General features: G+C 45.6%; 2 protein-coding genes and 1 pseudogene across 5 annotated transcripts in view; all 3 read right to left on the bottom strand.

Annotated features, from left to right (window-relative positions):
• The window catches only part of NCLN (nicalin), a 33,357-nt gene extending 27,788 nt beyond the window's left edge, over positions 1-5,569 (bottom strand). For 2 of the 4 annotated variants that reach the window (XM_060784986.2, XM_060784988.2), the window contains exon 1: positions 5,292-5,569. In XM_060784986.2, coding sequence (XP_060640969.1) covers positions 5,292-5,478 — 187 coding nt within the window. In that variant the 5' untranslated portion in view covers positions 5,479-5,569. The remainder of the gene's footprint in view (positions 1-5,291) is intronic. The other 2 variants (XM_060784985.2, XM_060784987.2) reach the window with 1 other exon arrangement.
• Positions 5,570-9,950: 4,381 nt separating this feature from the next.
• S1PR4 (sphingosine-1-phosphate receptor 4) lies at positions 9,951-14,762 on the bottom strand. Its single transcript, XM_060784992.2, has 2 exons — positions 14,639-14,762; positions 9,951-12,112 (listed from the first exon to the last, which is right to left on the bottom strand). The coding sequence occupies exon 2, from the start codon at positions 11,524-11,526 to the stop codon at positions 10,321-10,323; it is 1,206 nt and encodes a 401-aa protein (XP_060640975.2). The 5' UTR covers positions 11,527-12,112; positions 14,639-14,762; the 3' UTR covers positions 9,951-10,320.
• Positions 14,763-20,234: 5,472 nt separating this feature from the next.
• Positions 20,235-20,504, bottom strand: LOC132780320 (cysteine-rich and transmembrane domain-containing protein 1 pseudogene; annotated as a pseudogene).
• Between the last annotated feature and the right edge of the window lie 682 nt (positions 20,505-21,186).

The following is a 21,186-nucleotide window of genomic DNA, read 5'->3' as shown; positions in this document are numbered from 1 at the left end:
CTGTTGAGAGGGCTTTGAATGTGCCTTCCTGCCTGGCTGAAGAGGATTGAACTGTATGCCCTGGGGGGGGGGGGGTCCTGTCCCTTCCCCTTCCTCCTCCCTGTCTGTTTGTGGAAGAAGGAAAGGGGAGGAGCATTTTCCATGCGACACACCTGTGGAATGGACACACTCCTGTGTCCCAATACACAGTATGGAAAGCTCTGCAGTAAACAATGCAATAAACACAGCTTGATCAGGGAAAAGGATGAGATGCTATTCTCATCTATTCCTAGGTAAACAGCATCTACTGCCACAATCCTTTATTGAGCATACAGGAATAGCCTCTTTGGTCACCCAGCCAAAGGAGCAGAGAAAGACCCTCTTTGCTTATATCTGTCGCTGTACTGGCTTTTTATATTACTAAAGCACCAGGTTGAAGTCCAGAGGATCCTCTACCTCAGATCCCAAGAAGGTGCTGCTAATCTGAGACAATGACTGCGCCAGAGAAACCACTCAACCAATCGTCATCAACCATGAAATCATAAATCTTGCCTGTCGCCAAAGGTCGCTAGCTGCCCCTCCCAATCCCCTTCAGCAGGGCCTCAGAGAACAGCTGCAATCTCCAGAGACCAGGCAACGACTTCTAAAATCAGTGGTCTTCTTAACTAATTCAAGCTATCAGGTCTGCCTTAGAATCACACAGTTGAAAGAGACCCCAAGGGCCATCCAGTCCAACTCTCTTCTGCCAGGCAGGAAAAGCACCCCCGACAGATGGGCATCCAGCCTGTTTAAAACCTCCAAAGGAGGAGATTTCACCAAACGCCGAGGCAGAGAGTTCAACTGTTGAACAGCTCTCCTTACACTGTGGAAGTTCTTCCTAATGTTCAGGTGGAATCGCCTTTTCTGTCATTGGAACCCATGGCTCAACTGAGTCCTAGTCTTCAGGGTAGCAAAAAACAAGCCTGCTCCCTCTCTCTTAGGACAGCCTTCCCAATATTTAAACATGGCTGTCATGTCTCCCCTCAGCCTTCTCTTCTGCAAGCAAAACAGACCCAGGTCTTTCAGCCACTCCTCAGAGGGATTATTCATGGTCTCCAACCTGTGACCCTTTTAGTCACCCTCCTCTGGACACCTTCTAGCTTAGAGTCAATATCTCTCTTAAATTGTTTTGCCCAGAATTTGACCCAGGGTTATTATTCCAGGTGAGGACTAACCAAAGCAGAAGAGAGGGGCACGATATGACTGCCCTCGATCTAGAGACTAGAGACTTTGGGTGCAACCCAAAATCCCAGTTTTTTAGCTGCTGCATTACACTGTTGGCTCATGTTCAACTTGTAGTTCACCAAGTCTCCAAGATCCCTTTCCCATGATGATGATGATAATAAACTGCATTTATACCCCGCCACCATCTCTTCAAAGGGACTCGGGGTGGCTCACAATAGCACTCCAAAGTGCCACACATAAAACGTTACATAATAAAAAAATTAAATTCATAAAACACAGCCATGCCTGTGGATAAAACTAATGGTCTTCAATTAAAAATCCAAGTTGCCAGGGTGAAGCAAGCACTAAGTCCTCCAATCTAACCATGAAATCTACACAAGGTTAAAGGCCTGTTTAAAAAGCCATGTTTTTGGACTAGACTGAAAAACAGTGAGAGCTAACCTAATCTCTCTAGGGAGGGTATTCTAGAGCTGAAGGGCCACCACCAAGAAAGCCCTCTCTCTCTTATCCCCACCAACTGTACTCCCCAGCAAATCTCAGAGTCAGCACCGATTCATAGAAGGAGATACAGTCTCGAAGATAGATATAGGGCTTTATAGGTAAGAACCTGCACTTTGAATTGGGCCCGGAAACTTATTGGAAGCCAGTGGAGTTGTTTTCATAGGGGCATAGTATGCTCCTTATAACTAGCTCCAGTTAGTAATCTGGATGCTGATCTTTGCACTAACTACAGCTTCCAAGCCATCTTCCAAGCCAAAGCAGCCCCATGTAGAGTGCATTGCAGTAGTCCATTCTAGATGTAACTAAGGCATGGACCACCATGGCCAAGTCTGGCTTTTCGAGATACGGTCGCAGCTGGCACACTAGTTTTAACTGTGCAAAGGCCCTCCCGGCCACCGTCGACACCTGAGCTTCAAGCGTCAGCACTGAATCCAGGAGAACCCACAGACTGCGGACCTGTGTCCTCAGGAGGAGTGTAACCCCATCGAGCACAGGTTGCCACCCTTTACCCCGATCAGCTTCATGACTGACCATGAGACTCTGTCAGTTAGGTATCTTCCATTCTGTATCCATGCATTCATTCTTTTGGCCAAAGTGATGTATCCTACATTTCTCCTTGTTGAAATTCACTTTGTTAGTTTTGGCCAATCAACTCCCGAACCTGTTAAGGACATTTCGAATTCTGATTCTGTCTTCTGGAGTCTTGTATCTCCCTCCCAATTTGGTATCATCTGCAATCTTGATAAGATGCCCTATAGACCTTAATCCAAGCTATTAATAAAAAGATTGAACTGCCCTGAGAGGCCCAAATAGTCTCTTCACTCAACTAATTACACTAACACAATTTTTATTCCTGGGATATAACTATCATTTCCTTGTGGTTTTATCATAAAAAACTTGGAAAAACCTCCGTAAACTGCAAAACTTTGTTTTTGCAGTACATTCTGCAGCACGTTTTGCTATAGTTTTTCATTGACTCTCTCATCAAGTCTCAACCAAAACAAAATTTCTGAAGTAGAACAACTGCTTTTAAAAGTACATAACAATGAAACAGGAAATAACACTTTCAAACCAGGAAAAGAAACATTTTCAAATTTTGTTACATAGTCTTACAAACCCACCCCACAGTAGTCCTGTCCAGCCCACATTTACAATTCCAGCAAGAATTCTGCAGATAATCTATCCACTGGAAGCAGCAGAGAAGCAATCTATAGGTAAATTGGATGATTTAAAATTATATTATCATTCGGGTTGCTGTGAGTTTTCCAGGCTGTATGACCATGTTCATGAAGCATTTGCTCCTGACATTTCACCCACATTTATGGCAGGGATCTTCAGACGTCAGACCTCACAACCTCTGAGGATGCCTACCATAGATGTGGGTAAAACAGCAGAAGATAATGCTTCTGGAGCATGGTCATACAGCCTAGAAAACTATCAGCAACCCAGTGATTCCGGCCATGAAAGCCTTCAAAAACATATATTATCATTATTAGAAATTCTCTATCTCACAAGAAGTGTGTGAGAGAGATTGGCACATCATTATTATGAAATCATTTCCCTCTGACGGTGCATAAACCGCCCATTAGTGCTATTACCGAGAGCAACAGCGCACTCTCACTCACATTATTCTAATAGGACAGCTCCGTTGCACAACACATAATTAAAGGCTGTTAATCTTACCAGGGAGCAAACAATACATCATTATCACTTCTCCCTCAGAGAATACCTAATGATAGTAAAGCCCTAACGCACTCTGAATTGAACTCCTTGCTTTTCCCTGGCAAAAGCTACAGGTTGAGCATCCTTGCCCAGAATCCTTACAATTTTTTTGGAAATACTCACAATGTACATAATGAGGTATCTTTTTGGAAATTCCACTTTAAAATTTATGAAGAACACTCCTAACAGTAAGAGTTGTTCGACAGAAGAAGATGTGGGATGTAGCCTCCTTCTTGGGTGGTTTTGAAGGTGAGGCCGAATGGCCGTCTGTGGGGAGGGCTTGGATGATGCCTTCCTTAATGGCAGAAGGGGTCTGGGCTGGATAGCCATCTGTCAGGAGGGACAGGACAGTGCCTTCCTTGATGACAGAAGGGGGCTGGACTGGATGGCCATCTCACAGGAGAAATTGGATGGTGCCTTTGTTAATGGCAAAATGCAGCTGGACTAGATGTCCATCTATCAGGAGGGTTTGGATGGTACCTTCCTTAATGGCAGAAAGGGGCTGAAATGGACATCCATCTATTAAGAGGGACAGGACAGTGCCTTCCTTGATGACAGAAGGGGGCTGGATGGCCATCTGCCAGGAGAAATTGGATGGTGCCTTCCTTAATGACAGAAGAGGGCTGGACTGGATGTCCATCTATCGGGAGAGCTTGGATGGTGCCGTCCTTAATGGCAGAAAGGGGCTGAACTGAATGTCTATATATTGAGAGGGCTTGGATGGTGCCTTCCTTAATGACAGAAAGGGGCTGGACTGAATGTCTATCTGTCGGGAGGGACTGGATGCCCATCTGTCAAGAGGGATTAGATGGCACCTTACTTAATGATAGAAAGGGGGCTGGACTGGATGTCCATCTATTGAAAGGGCTTGGGTGGTGCCTTAATGACAGAAAGGGGCTGGACTAAATGTCTATCTGTCGGGAGGGACTGGATGCCCATCTGTCAAGAGGGATTAGATGGCACCTTACTTAATGATAGAATGGGGGCTGGACTGGATGTCCATCTATTGAGAGGGCTTGGGTGGTGCCTTCCTTAATGACAGAAAGGGGCTGGACTGAATGTCTATCTGTCGGGAGGGACTGGATGCCCATCTCAAGAGGGATAGATGGCACCTTACTTAATGACAGAACGGGGGCTGGACTGGATGTCCATTTATTGAGAGGGCTTGGGTGGTGCCTTCCTTAATGGCAGAAAAGGGCTGGACCGGATAACCATCTGTCAGGAGGGAATGGATGGTGCCTTCCTTAATGGCAGAAAGGGGCTGGGTTGGATGGCCATCTATTGAGGGGGATTTAATTGTGCCTTCTTCAATGACTGAAAGGCTTGGAAGTCCATCAGTTGGGAGGGATTGGATGGTGCCTTCATTAATGACAGAAGGGGGCTGGGCTGGGTGGCGGTCTGTTGAGGGGACTGGATGGTGCCTTCCTTAATTAGAGAAGGTGGCTATCTATTGAGAGGGCTGGAATGGTGCCTAATGACTGAGAGGGTTGGACTAGAAGGCCATCTGTCGGGAGGGATTGGCTGGTGCCTTCCTTAATGTCAGAAGGGTGCTGGACTGGGTGGCCATCTGTCGAGAGGGCTTGGATGGTGCCTTCCTTAAAGTCAGAAGGGGGCTGGACTGGGTGGCCATCTATCGAGAGGGATTGGATGGTGCCTTCCTTAATGTCAGAAGGGTGCTGGACTGGGTGGCCATCTGTCGAGAGGGATTGGATGGTGCCTTCCTAAATGGCGGAAAGGGGAGGGGTCGGCCTGGATGGCCTTTGGGGGTCCCTCCAACCCTGGGTTTCTCGGCCTGCCCTGTCCAGGTCCCTCCCTGCTTTCCCCCAGACAGCCCCGTGGACTCCTCGGGGGCCCTTCCTCCTCACCGTAGGCCTGCCCGCCCAGCTCGTACTGCTGCATGCGGTAGACGGTGAACTCGTGGGCGGCCGAAGCCGGCGGAGGTCCCAGCAGCAACAGCAGGACGGCGGGCAGCACCAGGAGGATGCTGAGCGGCAGGCAGGAGGCCTTCAGCAGCACGGAACCCAGCACCTCTTCGCCTGCCTCTTCCAACATCACGGCGGCAGCAGACTTCGACTCCCTTCAGCACGAATCGCCTCAGGAGGCTCGAGTTCCCGTCTCGCGAGACTTTAGCCCTCCGGGGGTGGCCGTCTCTGACTTTAGTCTCGCGAGACCACGAGAGACCGCCCCTGTCAGCTCCCCCCCACTCACGCTGCGTCATCTCGCGAGAAGCGACGTTAATTGGCCTCTCCCCTTAACCCGCATGTGCAGGTAGAGCTTAGTTTCGGTTTCACACTCACTGATAAACAGGGCGGCCTTGCTCTTTTGTTCCTTCTCTAGGAATATCTATTTATTTATATTTTCGCGCCTTTCCCCTCATAGAGGAACTTTTAGCGGCTAGTAAACAATTCAAAAAAGCGTTAAAATGTGTGTGTGTGTATATATATAAAACCCGAAGCCTATACTGACCTCTCGTGGTTGCACCAGAGCATTGCATACCCACCTAGAGGCTTAGCCTTTCTGTCTGTGGATTGTGAGTTTTTCAGGCTGTCTGGTCATGTTCCAGGAGCATTCTCTCCTGACGTTTCGCCCACATCTGTGGCAGGCATCATCAGACGTTGTGAGATCTGTTGGAAACTAAGCAAGTGGGGTTTGTATATCTGGAATGATGTTCAGGGTGGGAGAAAGAACTCTTGCCTGCTGGAGGCAAGTGTGAATGTTGTAATTGGCCACCTTGATTAGTACTGAATACTTACTTAGGCGATCCCTCGTAGTCCGAGGATGATGGTCCTCCAAGAGTGGTATCCCGGGGGTGGATCCGTAGGTGACTGTGGAGCCCTATTCTTGATCTGCATCTTCTCCTGCAGTGAGGGCATCGATTTCCAGGTGGAAGGCAGTCCCGGATGGGTTTGGCACATTTCTCTCTTTCTTGGCTTGTTTCTTAGCACGCTTCTCCCTTTCGCCCTCCATTCGTGCCTCTTCAAACTCCGCAGCACTGCTGGTCACAGCTGACCTCCAGCTGAAGCACTCAAGGGCCAGGGCTTCCCAGTTGTCAGTGTCTATGCCAGAGTTTTCAGGTTGGCTTTGAGCCCATCTTTAAATCTCTTTTCCTGTTCACCAACATTCCGTTTTCCATTCTTGAGTTCGGAGTAGAGCAACTGCTTTGGGAGACTGTGGTCGGGCATCCGGTCCCCATATAATGACCCCATAGCACTTTGTCCTCCAAAGCACTTTACATTTCTTTAAGTCTGCTCATATGCTTTTCCACAAGCACCAGTATCACCTTCCGTTCATGTCCCAGCATTATTTACAATTTTAACTTAACATTTGGCCTTCCCACTGTTTTTAATTATGTGTTGTTTTATTGATAATGTTGTTTATCTTATTGTCTATGTGTTTTTAATTGCTTTTATTGTTGTGTTTGGGCTCGGCCTCATGTAAGCTGCACCGAGTCCCTTGGGGAGATGGTAGCGGGGTACAAATAAAGTGTTGTTGTTGTTGTTACAAATAAAGTGTTGTTGTTGTTGTTGTTGTTGTTATGGTGGAGGGCCATCGCTTCAATGCTGGTGGTCTTTGCTTCTTCCAGCATGCTGACGTTTGTCCACTTGTCTTCCCAAGAGATTTGCAGGATTTTCCAGAGGCAGCGCTGATGGAATAGTTCCAGGAGTTGCATGTGACATCGGTAGACTGTCCACGTCTCACAGGGATATAGCAGGGTTGGGAGGACAATAGCTTTATAAACAAGCACCTTGGTATCCCTAGGGATGTCCCGGTCCTCAAACACTCTCTGCTTCATTCGGAAAAATGCTGCACTCGCAGAGCTCAGGCGATGTTGAATTTCGGTGTCAATGTTGACTTTTGTGGAGAGGTGGCTGCCAAGGCAGCGGAAATGGTCAACATTTTCTAATGTTACACCATTGAGCTGTATTTCTGGTGTTGGAGAGGGATTGGCCGGTGACTGCTGGAAGAGCACTCAAGGACCATCTACCCATAGAATACCCCGAAAATGTTGAGGAACATTGGAACAAACTGGAGACCTCCATCATCACAGCCTGCGAAGAAACTATTGGATATTAAACCAAAAAACATCAAGATTGGTTTGACGAAAATGACAACGAGATCCAACAGCTAACTGACAAGAAAAGGAAAGCCTTCCAAACATGGCAGAGAGACATCAACTGTGCTGCTGAGAAAAAGATCTACGCAGTGCAAAAGCTGAGGTCCAAAGAAGGACAAGAGAACTCAAGAGCATCTGGTGGACAAAGAAGGCTGAAGAAATTCAACACCTGGCAGATACCCATGATGCTCAGGGATTTTTCAAAGCCACAAAGGTCATCTATGGACCAAGAAACCATGGCATACAGCCTCTACTCTCATCAGGTGGTACCAAACTTCTGAACGACAAAAAATCAATTGCACTACGTTGGAAAGAACACTACCAAAGCCTCCTGAATCACAGCTCCAATGTGGCTGAAGAGGTTCTCTCACAAATCCCGCAACAACAAACCAGGGATGAGATTGCAGCACTGCCTAGTTTGGAAGAAGTCAACAATGCCATCAGCCACCAAAAAAATAACAAAGCCACCGGACCTGATGGGATCCCTGCTGAAATCTTTAAAGAGGGTGGACCTGAGCTGACACACCAACTCCACCAGCTCATTGAAAAAGTGTGGGTGACCGAGAAAATCCCAGCAAATTTCAAGGATGCCACCATCATCACCCTCTTCAAAAAAGGGGAAAGAACAGACTGCGGAAACTATTGAGGTATCTCCCTTCTAACCTCCGCTGGAAAAATCCTTGCAAGAATCCTTGCAAACCGCCTTCTGCCCCTCTCAGAAGACACCCTCCCAGAATCCCAGAACGGCTTCCGTCCCTCCAGAGGAACTGTGGACATGATCTTCACTGCACGACAGCTCCAAGAAAAATGCAAGGAACAAAATCAACCTCTGTACATGGCATTCATCGACCTTGCAAAGGCATTCGATACAGTGAATCACAGTGCTCTCTGGACCATCCTCCAAAAAATTGGGTGCCCAAACAAATTTGTGAACATCCGGCGGCTCCTCCATGATGACATGATGGCAACAGTCTTGGACAGCAGTGACTCCCAAAGTGACCCATTTAAGGTGGAATCAGGTGTCAAACAGGGATGTGTTATTGCCCCAACCTTATTTTCCATCTTCATCGCTATTGTTGTTGATGGGAAGCTTCCCACCGGAGTGGAAATCATCTATCGAACAGATGGCAAGATGTTTAACCTCAGCAGACTGAAAGCCAAAACCAAGGTTACAACAACATCTGTTATAGAACTCCAGTATGCTGATGACAACGTCATCTGTGCGCATTCAGAAGACCTACAAGCCACTCTAAACACCTTTGCATAAGCATACGAGAATTGAATAGCATTACATCTTCAAAGTCTGGCTGTTTCTTGTCTGGGGCAGTCCTTTGCTGGGGGAATATTTACTTCCAAGCCCAATTCAAACTGCAGATTATTGCCTACTACTTTGGGACCCAGCAGTGCTTGGGTTATTTGAGAATGGCATTGTTTGTTTTTTGAAATTTGGTAATAGCAGTTTGGTAATATATAATGCTATGTATTAGAAAAAAGCCAGTCTTTTCTTTTGTTTTGTTTTTTATGAATGCTCACATTAGAAAATGCATAAGGATGTGGGTGAACTACATTTCCCAGAATCGTGGGTCAATCTTTCCCAAACCCTGCCATTATTCAAAATTATTTTAAGAAGGACTTGAAGACCAGGCTGTTCAAACAGACCTTTGACATTTATTTATTTATTTAAAACATTTCTATTTTGCCCTTCTCACCCCGAAGGGATCTCAGGGCGGAGCACAGCATATATACGGCAAACATTCAATGTCGGGACATGAATTCATTATATGTATACATAACCATTAAAAACATTTGTATCAATAATAAAATACGCTGTTTAAATTCAGAGTTCACGTTTGAGTCCATATTTTAGGAGGATGCTGAAGAATCAAGGCTCTAATTCAGAAAATGAGGCAAAAGAGTTCACACATGAGACCCTATTTTAGGCGGATGCTGAAGGAATCAAGGCTCTAATTCTGAGCTTGAGGGAAAAGAGTGCACACCTGAGTCCATAGTTTAGGAGGATGCTGAAGAACCAAGGCTCTAATTCGGAAAACGAGGCAAAAGAGTTCACACCAGAGACCCTATTTTAGGAGAATGATGAAGAATCAGGAGCCCCCGGTGGCGCAGTGGGTTAAACCCCCGTGCCGGTAGGACTGAAGACCGACAGGTCGCAGGTTCTAATCCGGGGAGAGGTGGATGAGCTCCCTCTATCAGCTCGAGCTCCTCATATGGGGACATGAGAGAAGCCTCCCACAAGGATGATAAAAACATCAAATCATCCGGGCGCCCCCTGGGCAACGTCCTTGCAGACAGCCAATTCTCTCACACCAGAAGCGACTTGCAGTTTCTCAAGTCGCTCCTGACACGACAAAAAAAGTGGGCTCTAATTTGGAACATGAGGCAAAAGGGTTCATACCTGATTATTTTAGGAGGATGCTGAAGGAATCAAGGCTCTAATTTGGAACATGGGGCGAAGGAGTTCACACCTGAGACCCTATTTTAGGAGGATGCTGAAGAATCAAGGCTCTAATTCTGAGCTCGAAGCAAAAGAGTTCACAGCTGAGTCCATATTTTATTAGGATGCTGAAGAATCAAGGCTCTCATTCAGAACATGAGGCAAAAGAGTTCATACCCGAGTCCATATTTTAGGATGCTGAAGAATCAAGGCTCTAATTCAGAGCATATTTATGGTTCTTCCCACACTCCACACACTCCCTCATTTGTCCCTTCAATGACATGTCCCAAAGGCGATGAGAAAGGTGGAGAAAATCCTAGATCCTTGCTCAGGCATCATCTGCTACCATGGTACTCATCATGCTTGAATTACTGGAAAGAAGTTCTCGGCCTCTTCTGATGTGAGGCAACCGGCCCCGGAAACTCTCCCGCAGCTTCAGCGAACTCTCTGTGGCCGTGGATGAGTTTGTGGGGATGTCACCGGTAGCCGAAGAATGCCATCCGGCCCAGATGCAGCAACAGCAGAGGAGGTCAGCGACTGCCGTCCTCACCTCCTTGCTCCCCAAAGAGTAGATGATGGGGTTGATGAAGGAGTTGATCACCGCCAGCGTCAAGATCCAGCCAAAGACCTTGTGGAGCTGCCAGGTCTCGTTGGCCCAGGCATAGTCGATCACCAGGAGGATGAAGAGAGGAATCCAACACACCAAGAATGCAAAGAGGATCACCACCACCGTCTTCAGCAACCGCAGCGACCTCTTGCGCCCATTCCTCGAGGCCACCTGCGTGGTGCTCCTCTGGACCCAGCAGTAAATGGAGGCGTAGAGCCCCACAACGCCTACTAAAACCACGCTGAAGATGACCACCGCAAAGAGGATGTAGCTCTTGGCATAAAGGGGCAGCAAGGTGGAACAGCCACTCATGTGGCAGAGGCAGTTCCAACCCAGCAAGGGGAGCAAGCCAATGAAGACCGCCAAGGCCCAGCAGAAGATGATGAGGCTCCGCAAGCGGACAGTTTTGCTAGCCGCGTTTTCTGCAATGGGTTTCACCATGGCGCTATAGCGCTCAACAGCGGTCACCAACAGGCTGAAAGTGGAGGCGGCCAGAGCCACAAAGAGGATCCCCTCGCGAAGGAACCACAAAGTGGGAGTCAGCTGGAAAGTCCGGCTCCCAGACAAGCAAAGGTTCACCAAATAGGCGATCCCGGTCAGCAGGTCGCTGAAGGTGATGCTTGCCAGGCAAGAGTAAACCCACCGACAGGTTCGCACTTTCCGGATGATGGCCAGCAGCACGAGGAGGTTCTCCAGGATGATGAGGCAGCTGGCGGCGATAATGACCATCTTGAGAGCATTCATTTTGTCCTCCTGGGGCTGCCGGTTGTTCATCCTCCCTGTGTGGTTGTAATGGTACAAAATGATGTTCCTTGTGTGGTAGCAATGGTGTGGGTTGTGGACGGAGGCGAGATGGAGGCCCGGGATGGAAGTAGGGATCAATGTGGAAGGAGAGGTGAAGGACAGTGCAAGTTCTTGGTCATCCATGTTTCAGAAAAACACGTCTCCAAACAGGAGGGTCAGAACACAAATGAAGCAAAGAAGGATCAGTACAGAAACAAAGAAGTACGTATGGAAGTATCAATACGTAAATGGTTTGAAGGATCAAGACGGAGGGAATTCAAGGGATAAGTACAGAGGGATCAGTGTAGAGGGATCAATAAGGAAGGATCAGTATAGAAACAGAAGTCTCCAAGGATCAGCATGGGAATGGTTTGAGGGTCATGTACAGAAGGAAGAGAAAGAATAAGAATAGAAGGAAAGGGATGTATACCATTAGAACAATCGGTGGAATTGGTGGGAGGATGATGTGTTTACGGGGAAATTGTCCATCCAAGCAGACGGTCTCTTTGCATTTTGAGCTGTGGATGTTCACCACCAGGAAGCAAAAGTCTACAGGGGATGAGAGAATAAGTGTTGGATGGCCACCATCATTGTCAGAAGGTGTAAGAAAAAGAGGTGCACCCTGGTAGCACTGGAATCCCTTGTGAATGTGACAAATAACCTGAAGAAACAGTCTACAAGGAGCGACCCATCCGCAGCAAGGCTTTCCAAAAGGGTTGACCTGTAAGTTCTGGGAAAGAGAAGAAGATGCGTCAACAAGAGGCAACAGTTGAACGGCTGCAAAGAGTATCTAAGGTCATTGTTTCCTGTTGTTCAGGGTTGGTTTCCTGTTCTTGCCGAGCAACACTCATATCACCCGTCCCTTAGATTCAACCGGCTTAGTAGTGTTTCACACATTCTGCCATCAGAGCATGACCCTAAACCTCAGACACATTGATTTCTTAATGGTTTTGTGGGAAACTAGCTTTGTGTGAGAAATCTCTGATAAGGAAGGAAACAGATGTTGTTGAACTCCAGCTCCCATCATCCTTGGCTTGTGGGTTGAAATGGTGGAAGTTGCCATCAAGCTGCTGAAACATGGTGGGCAAACCTGCGGTCCACCTGATGTTGCTGGACTCTCCCACCATACTGACAATTGGGGCTGATGGGAGCTAGAGTCCAACATCATCCCTCATATATCCTTCCCACTCCATTTTGGAGGAAGAGAAGGCAGGAAAATAATCTAACTAAACATTCACCAGGTCTGAAGTATGAGACCACTTTAACTGCCATGGCAACATCCTATAGCAGCGATTCCCAAACTGTGCTCCATGGACAACCAGTGGTCCACAAGATCTAAAATACAGTCCGTGGCCTCACCATTACTACACCATTACAATGAGAGCAACTAGTCTTGCAAAACCCTCTTATAGTGCCGAGGCTTATTAAATATGGTTTTCTGTGGCGAGCAGATAGCAACTACTGGATGGCATTTGATTTGTAGGAGAAACTAGAGCTGGTGTGATCTATCCAATGCAATTTTCTGAATCAGCACCCCAAATAACCAAACTGAATAAACAAACCAAAAACTGATTAGTAACCATTTTGGTACCAGTGTTGGAGAGTGGTCCCTAGTCAAGTGATCCCTGGTTAAAAAAAAGGTTGGGAACCACTTTCCTATAGGATCTTGGGATTTGTTGTTTAAGGGGCAGCATTTAGAATTCCCAGACAGAACTCTAACATCTCCCCAAACTGCAAATACCAGAATTCCATAGGATATTACTCCAGAACACTATAACTGTGTGGCATAAATGGGACCTCAGAATAAGAGTGCATCTACACTCCAACATTAATGCAGTTTGACATCACTTTCATTGCTATGGAATCCTGGGAGAGTCACCATCAGAGTCAATCCACAAAGCCACCTCCCACAACCTTGTTCTCTCCCAATGCTTTGATTCCACATCCCATCATCCCCAACCATTGGTCATATTAAACTGTTGGAAGGAAATAGTAACATCCTGTACTAGGAGGTACTGTAAATCTTTTGCAATACGAATTACAGGAGGCAACAAGATGCAGAAATACAAAGGGAACATGTTGTACCTAACTGTTTTGGGGAAGAAAAGTATACTTTGCTATATAGAGTTGAAGACCATTGAGAAATACATTACAGTAAACCAGCCCTGTCCTATATAGCAAGGTCGTGTTGAGCAAGATGTAGTGGCTGGGGGTGATGGGACTTGAAGTCCGAACTATTGGGAAGACAGCTTCAACTGCTTTGGCTCAGTTATGGAATGCTGGGAGTTGTAGTTTGGCAAGGCACCAGCCCTCAGGGAAGGCTGAAGCTAAAAGTGGAGTCTGCCAAAGAGTCTCAGACTACAGCTCCCAATGTCATCAAACCCCAGTTCCCTAATACTGAGCCCTGACAGTTAAAGCGATGGCAAACTCCATCAATTCCACATGTAAATGCACCTTATGAACAGACTGGGGACAATGGGAGTTGTAGTCCAAGAGCAGAAAACACCAAGAGAGAAATTGGAAGAGAAGGAAGCAAGATAACACCATATCATTAATAATATAATGCAATGTAATATAATATAATATAGTATATTGTATATACATATAATACTTATAATATTAGAATGCAATGCAATATAATACTACTAATAATAATATATTATAATTATATATTTATTTATATTACATGTAATATTACTAATAATATTACAATATAACGGTATAATACAATATAGTAATATTTAATACCGATAGTGTACTATGCTAATAATATAATATATTGCATGTGTGTGTGTGTGTGTGTGTGTGTGTGTGTGTGTGTATATATATATATATATATATATATATATATATATATCTTGTAAGCCGCTCTGAGTCCCCTTCGGGGTGAGAAGGGTGGCATATAAATGTCGTAAATAAACAGATAAATATCATATCACCATAATGATGTAGATCCGAATTTCCTGAGGAAACTCGCAGCAGCTTACAAATCAAAATCATTCCAATATAAATACAAAACCAGAGCTTACAAATCAGAATAATTCCAATATAAATCCAAACCAGAAAAAGTTCGACACCACTCTCAATGCAACGGGATCCTGGTAGTTTGAAAAGGTCTTCCGTCTTATCTGGGTACCCCACTGAAACTACAACTCCCAGGATCTCATAGCATTGAGCCGTAGAGGTTAAAGTGGTGTCAAACTGCATTACCTCTGCAGTGTAGATGCTCCCAGTTATCCCACGCAAACTCACTTACACAGGCCAAGTTCTTCCTTGAATCTCTGCAAGGCGCTCAGAGGCAAAGGAGAGAGGATGCAACGATGCCGCACCTGCCTCGAGCAGCAAATACGACACTGTTTGACTGCGGTGCACTTTTATGGGGCAGGGAGTGTGGTGCCACATTGCAAAAATGAAAACAAGAGACGACAAAGCAAATCAAGAGGAAGGGGATATTGCGCCACACCCCAAACTGAAGCAAAATACAAAACCACAATTTGGGCAGGATGGACCCACCCAAAGCGCAGTTGCCAGAGCTCTTTAGAAAAACAACCTCAGCATCCCCATCCGCCTCGATGTCTTGAGAATCAGTCATGTTTGGGTAACTGTTAACCCAGCAGAAGGTGACTTGGTTCTGTGTTTGTTGTCTTTTATACAAGACCCCCTGAGCCATCCAGTCACACAGGAAATCGACATCCAAACCTTCTCAACAGATGGCCATCCAGCCTCTTAGAATAGGAGACTCTGTCACACATCTTCCACAGTTCTGACCCTAAGTGCCTAACGTTTAGGTGGAATCTCATTTCCTGCCATTTGAATCCATGGCTCTGTTGTGTCCCTGTCTCCGAAGCAGTCAAAAAGAAGCGGAGCCCCCTTCTCCTCAATGGGACATCCTTTCAAAATATGTACTGTATGTCCCCTCTCAACCTTCTCTTCTCCAAGCTAAACATCCTCAACTTGCTCAGCTACTTCCAATTATTGTTGTTGCTGTTGCTGTTGTTGTTGTTGTTGTTATCTGTCTTTCTATCCCACGCCTAATGCTTTTTATATTGTTTCCAGATCTTCCTCTATTTTGGTCACCTTTTGCCTGTTCCATATCCTCCTTAAATTGCTTTGCCCAGAATTGAACACAGAGTTATTCAAAGTGAGATCTGACCAGTGCAGAACAGATTGGGACTATGATCCAGGCACTATGATGCAGCCTAGAATCGCATTGGCTTTTCTAGCTGCCACATCACACTGTTGGCTCGTGTTCAGAACTGGACACACTCTGATTATTCCAGGTGAGGTCTACCCAATGCAGAACAGTGGGACTAACAACCACTCTGTTTCTGTCTCCTGCAGAATTCTGGGGTTGGTAGTTTAGAAAGGAGCGTTTAAATTGCTCAGCTTCACTGCAAATCCTGGAATTCTACAGGAGGCAGAAACCGGATTTAAAGTGGATTCATGCTGTAGTGTGATGAGGTAGTCAGTCTCGACACTATACTCCCACGAATGCTGCTTAGAATTGCATTGGCTTTTTTAGCTGCTGCATCACACAGTTGGCTCCTATTCAGCATATGGTCTACTAAGACTCCTAGGTCCCTTTCCAATCAAGCCAGGTATCCACCATCCTATACCTGCACCTTGCATTTTTATTGCCTAACTAGCTTGGGTACCTGGCGTTGCCGGGGTTACTTGAAAAAGCCATTTTTTTTAATTGTACAAAATGCATAAGGTGATGGGTGAACAACTTACAAAATGCCAGGTTAACCCCCTGAAACTCCATCAGTACTTAAAATTGTTATGCTGGGCAAGTTTGCACTGAATCCCAGCAATGCCTCATCGGTGGGATTCAGTGTGCTCTCTGGCTGTAGGGAAAATTACAACTTCCTCTATGGTGAGTCAGTCCCGTCACACTCCTCCTGTAGGTTGAGTTGCTCATGGAGGTTCTGTGTGTCAAGTTTGGTCCAGGTCCATCATCGGTGGAGGTCACTGTTTCTCTGGTTGTGGGTGAACTGCAGCTCCCAGAAATGAAGGTCAGTTCCCCCAAAACTCAGGTATATATGCCAAGTTTGGTCCAGATCCATCAGTGTTTGGGTTCACAATGCTGTTTGTATATAGGTGAACTATAACTCCCACAAATCAAGTTGAATTTCCCCCAAAGGACCTCCAGTATCTTTTGCCGTTCATGGGGGCTCTGTATGCCAAGTGTAATCCAATTCTGTCTTTGGTGGAGTTCAGAGTGCTCATTGATTGCAGGTGAACTATAAATCCCAGTACCTACAACTCCAAAATGTCCAGACCAATACCCCTCAAAACCCACCAGTATTCAAATTTGGACATATCAGGTATGCATGCCAAGTTTGTTCCAGGTCCATCATTGTTTGGGTTCATAGTGCACTCTGGATGTAGGTGAACTACAACACCTATATCGCTTTCCAAAGATCTCTAGTATGTTTTGTTGATCATGCCAAGTTGGTTCAAGGTCCATAATTGGTGGAGTTCAGAGTGCTCTTAGATGGCAGGTGAACTATACATCCCAGGACCTACAACTCCTATAAGTCATTGTGAATTTTCCCCAAAACTCTCTAGCACGTTCAGTTGCTGATCAATTCCTCTGTTTGCTGTGTGCCATAGAAAAAAATCAAAAAAGGTTAAGGGAGAGGCAGTGGGCAGGGTCATGCAAATTCCACAGCAATAGAGAGAGTAAGAAACACTGAGATGCCTGTGGTGAAGGAAACACATGAAATCTAGCATGAAATGGTCCCAGAATGAAAGCTTTCACTTGGGTGGTAGGCGGTGTGGTGTTTGTGGAGGACATTGGTAGAGCTCTTGGACATGTTCATGGCAGTCACTATAACCTGCAATGTCATTGGAGGAAGGGCCATTGATGTCTCCTGAGTAGTGGGAGCTATAGCTGTTTAAGGAAGTGGGAGCTTGTCTGTGTAAGAGGACACCCCAGCCACACACATGCATACCGTACATTTCTCCCTTAGTTTCAGCCCATCCCTCTAATCTATGAAGGTCATTTGGGTCCTAATCTTGTCCTCTGAGGTCTTAGCTCTCCGTTCCCATTTAGTCCCATCTGAAAACATGATCTGGTTGCCCTTCATTCCCTTGTCCAAGCCATTGAAAAAGATGTTGAATAGAGATGTATTCTCCCTAGGAGTTTGTTAGGTCCTCCAGTGAGATTCTATGGTATACATGTCCACTTTATGAGACTTGCTGTATTATTTTGTGAAATGAGCAGATCTTTCTACTTTTAGCCAAAAGATCGTATACACAGAAATGTCTTTGCCTGCTGGCCAAAAGAGAGCAGAGAGAGAACCAGTCGAGCCTCCTAGAAGGAGCCACTGTCAGGGTGTGCTGTCATGTCCCTCTTTTTCCCTCAATGTAAAACCTCTATTAAAGAAACTGGCACTGGATCCCACTCAGTTGGATAACTACTGCCCAGTTTCAAAGCTTCCCTTTTTGGTCAAAGTTCTGGAGAAGGTGGTGGCCTCTCAACTCCAAAGTTTCTTGGATGAAACCTGTTATCTGGATCTATTTCAATCAGGTTTCAGTCCTGGCCACGGAACAGAGATGGCATTGGCCACCTTGGTAGATAATCTATGAAGATAGTTAGATGTGGAGTGTTGTTCAATGCCATTGACCATGGTATCCTTCTGAGCCGTCTCTCTGGGATGGGATTAGGAGGCACTGTTTTACAGTGGCTCCTGTCCTTTCTATTTTATTTATTATATTCTAGGATGGTCAGCGGTCATTACTGTTATTACATTTATTATTCTTATTTCATTATATTAATTCATTGTATTATATTATTATTGTAGCATTACATTATTATAATATTATAGTTATTATATTCTAGGATGTTTGGCCAGTGGTCATTATTATTACATTTATTATTTTTATGTCATATTCATTCATTATATTGTTATTATAGCATTATTATATTATTACTATATTATATTTATTAATTCATTGTATTATATTATTATTGTAGCATTACATTATTATAATATTATAATATTATATTTATTATATTCTAGGATGTTTGGTCAGTGGTCATTATTATTATTACATTTATTATTTTTATTTCATGAGAGGTGATTAGATGTCCTTGTTTGTTTCCTCTCTGTTGTTGTGCTGTTGTAATTTTAGAGTTTTTTAATACTGGTAGCCAGATTTTGTTCATTTTCATGGTTTCCTCCTTTCTGTTGAAATTGTCCACATGCTTGTGTATTTCAATGGCTTCTCTGTGTAGTCTGACATGGTGGTTGTGAGAGTGGTCCAGCATTTCTGTGTTCTCAAACAAAATGCTGTGTCCAGGTTGGTTCCTCAGGTGCTCTGCTATGGCTGATTTCTCTGGTTGAATCTAATCACCTCTCAACTCCTCTTAACAAAAGTTTGCTCCAGGCACAGTCAGGCCATTATATGCTAATCAAGGTGGTCAGTTGAAACATTCACACCTAGCTCCAGCAAACAAGAGTCCTTTGTCCCACCCAGGTCATTCCACAGATATATAAACCCTTTTTCCTAGTTCCAACAGACCTCACTACCTCTGAGGATGCTTGCCATAGATGCAGGCGAAACGTCAGGAGAGTATGCCTCTAGACCATGGCGATATAGCCTGAAAAAACCTACAACAACCCATTATTATTATTATTATTCCTAGCGGACTGGACTCAGAAGGTGGTGCTGGGGGACTCCTGTTCAACCCCCTAGCCTGTGGCCTGTGGGATCTCACAGGATTCTATCTTAAACCCCATGTTCAATATCTACATGAAACCACTCAGTGAGATCATCCAGAGTTTTGGAGTTTGGTATCATATATATGCAGACAAGCCAGGATCAGAGCTTTCATTGACTGGGGACTCCCTGTGATGTCAGAGGTGGGCAGAGTCAATCCAACAATCTCACTACAAACTGGTCAAGCTGGATGAGATATACTGGGAGTTATAGTTTCAAAGATAGAAGTTTGAAACATTATTTCAGGAACTGCAGCTCTGACAATCTCCCCATAAACTAGCTACACTGGATGGGAGATCTTCGGAGTTATATTCTCAAAGGGAGATTGTTGAAACATTATTTTGGGAAATATTATTCTGACAATGTCCCCATAATCTGTCTGTGCTGGATGAGAGATCCTAGGAGTTATCAAAGGGAGAGTGTTTTCATGCCTGGAAATCTTATTTTAAGGACTGCAACTTCTACGATCTCGCCATAAGCTGGCTATGCTGGACAGGGGATCCTGGGAGTCATAGTCTCCTGCGGTGACTATGGGGCCATGGTGGCTCAACGGGTTAAACCACTGAGCTGCTGAACTTGCTGACCAGGAGGTGAACGGTTTGAATCCGTGGGACAGGGTGAGCTCCTGCTGTTAGCTCCAGCTTCTGCCAGCCTAGCAGTTTGAAAACATGCAAATGTGAGTAGATTGATAGATAACGACTCGGCGGGAAGGAAACAGTGCTCCATGCAGTCATGTCAGCCACATTACCAAGGAGGTGTCTATGGACAACACAGGCTCTTCAGCTTAGAAATGGAGATGAGCACTACCCCCAGAGCCGGAGATGAGCACCACCCTTCAGAGCCAGAAGGGGAAGCATTTATCTTTATCTGTGTTGTGGTTGTTTCTAGGCATTGAACGTTTGCCTTTGTGTTTGTGTATGCTGGAATCCACCTTGAGTCCCCTTGGGGGATTATTATTATTATTATTATTATTATTGTTGTTATTATTATTGTCTCCCTGACCATGATGACAGACACAACATGGCTTGTGACGCATTCAAAGCAATCTGTTTATTACGGTAAAGGATCAGAAAACCACCTGGGGGACAAAAACAGAGTTGAAGCTCCCGGGAATGGGGAGTCACTCAGTTGCAAGTAGTCATCATGTCGCAAAGGCAGCAGCAGCAGAGGGCGGCCAGGCAACCTTGCAGACAGCCGGCCAGAGCAGAATCCGTCCTCCGCTGCTCCTCCATGACGTACACCGTCTGCCCATAGCCATATGCAGGAGCCATATATTGGGGGTACACAGGCTGTTGGTAGGTCCCCGGGTAGGGGGCTCTGTACAGCGGGGCTGCCATGGGTGCCGGGTAGGAGGACATTGGACCTGGGTACGGCGGAAGATTGCCAGGGTTCATGGCTCACATCACCTGGAATGGTTGCTCTTTTCTTCTGCTCGTTCTTCTCTCTGCAATCCTTCCACTTATATCTCTTTGGCTGTGTCTCTTCTGAGCAACTATTCTGTCCTTCTGTTTCGTCTGGTCTGTAAAAGCTGGTCCTTGCTTTTGCTGATACACAAGGAGATCTCCTACACTGGCTGCTCCTTTCTTCCGCTTGTTCTCTTTGGTGACAGCTACTCCATCCTTCTGCTTCTACCTATCCGTGTGTCTTCTGCGATGGGTATGCCTCTGTTCCACACTTGTCTCTTCTTCAGCAACAACTTTATCCTTCTGTTCCTTCTGCTCCGTAAAGGCTGACCGCTCCTTTTCCTTATTCTTATCTCTCTCGCAACAGTTGCTTCCTTTCTTCTACTTATCTAATTCTCTATCCATTCCTATCTCTGTGTGTGTGCCTTCTTCTTTTCCCACACCTTCTTGCTTTCTCTTTTACGCAATGGCTACTCTGTTCTTGTATTGATTTGTGTGTCTTCTACCTTGGCACCAGTGCCTCTTGTTTCTGGCCCTAATATACCTTCTTTCGTCACATCCACGTCTTTCTCTCTTCCACAACAGCAGCCCCCTTCCTCCTTATATGCGATGGTTGGGTTTTCTTCCACTCGTCGTTGCCTTCCCCAAAAGCTATCCCACCCTGCCACTCATA

This window comes from Anolis sagrei, chromosome X (assembly GCF_037176765.1).
Source record: "Anolis sagrei isolate rAnoSag1 chromosome X, rAnoSag1.mat, whole genome shotgun sequence".
Lineage (NCBI taxonomy): Eukaryota > Metazoa > Chordata > Lepidosauria > Squamata > Dactyloidae > Anolis > Anolis sagrei.
This window is presented reverse-complemented; position numbering and strand designations above follow the sequence as displayed.

Coding starts and splice junctions, on each gene's coding strand:
- S1PR4 (XM_060784992.2), bottom strand. CDS start 11,526: ATGGATGACCAAGAACTTGCACTGTCCTTCACCTCTCCTTCCACATTG.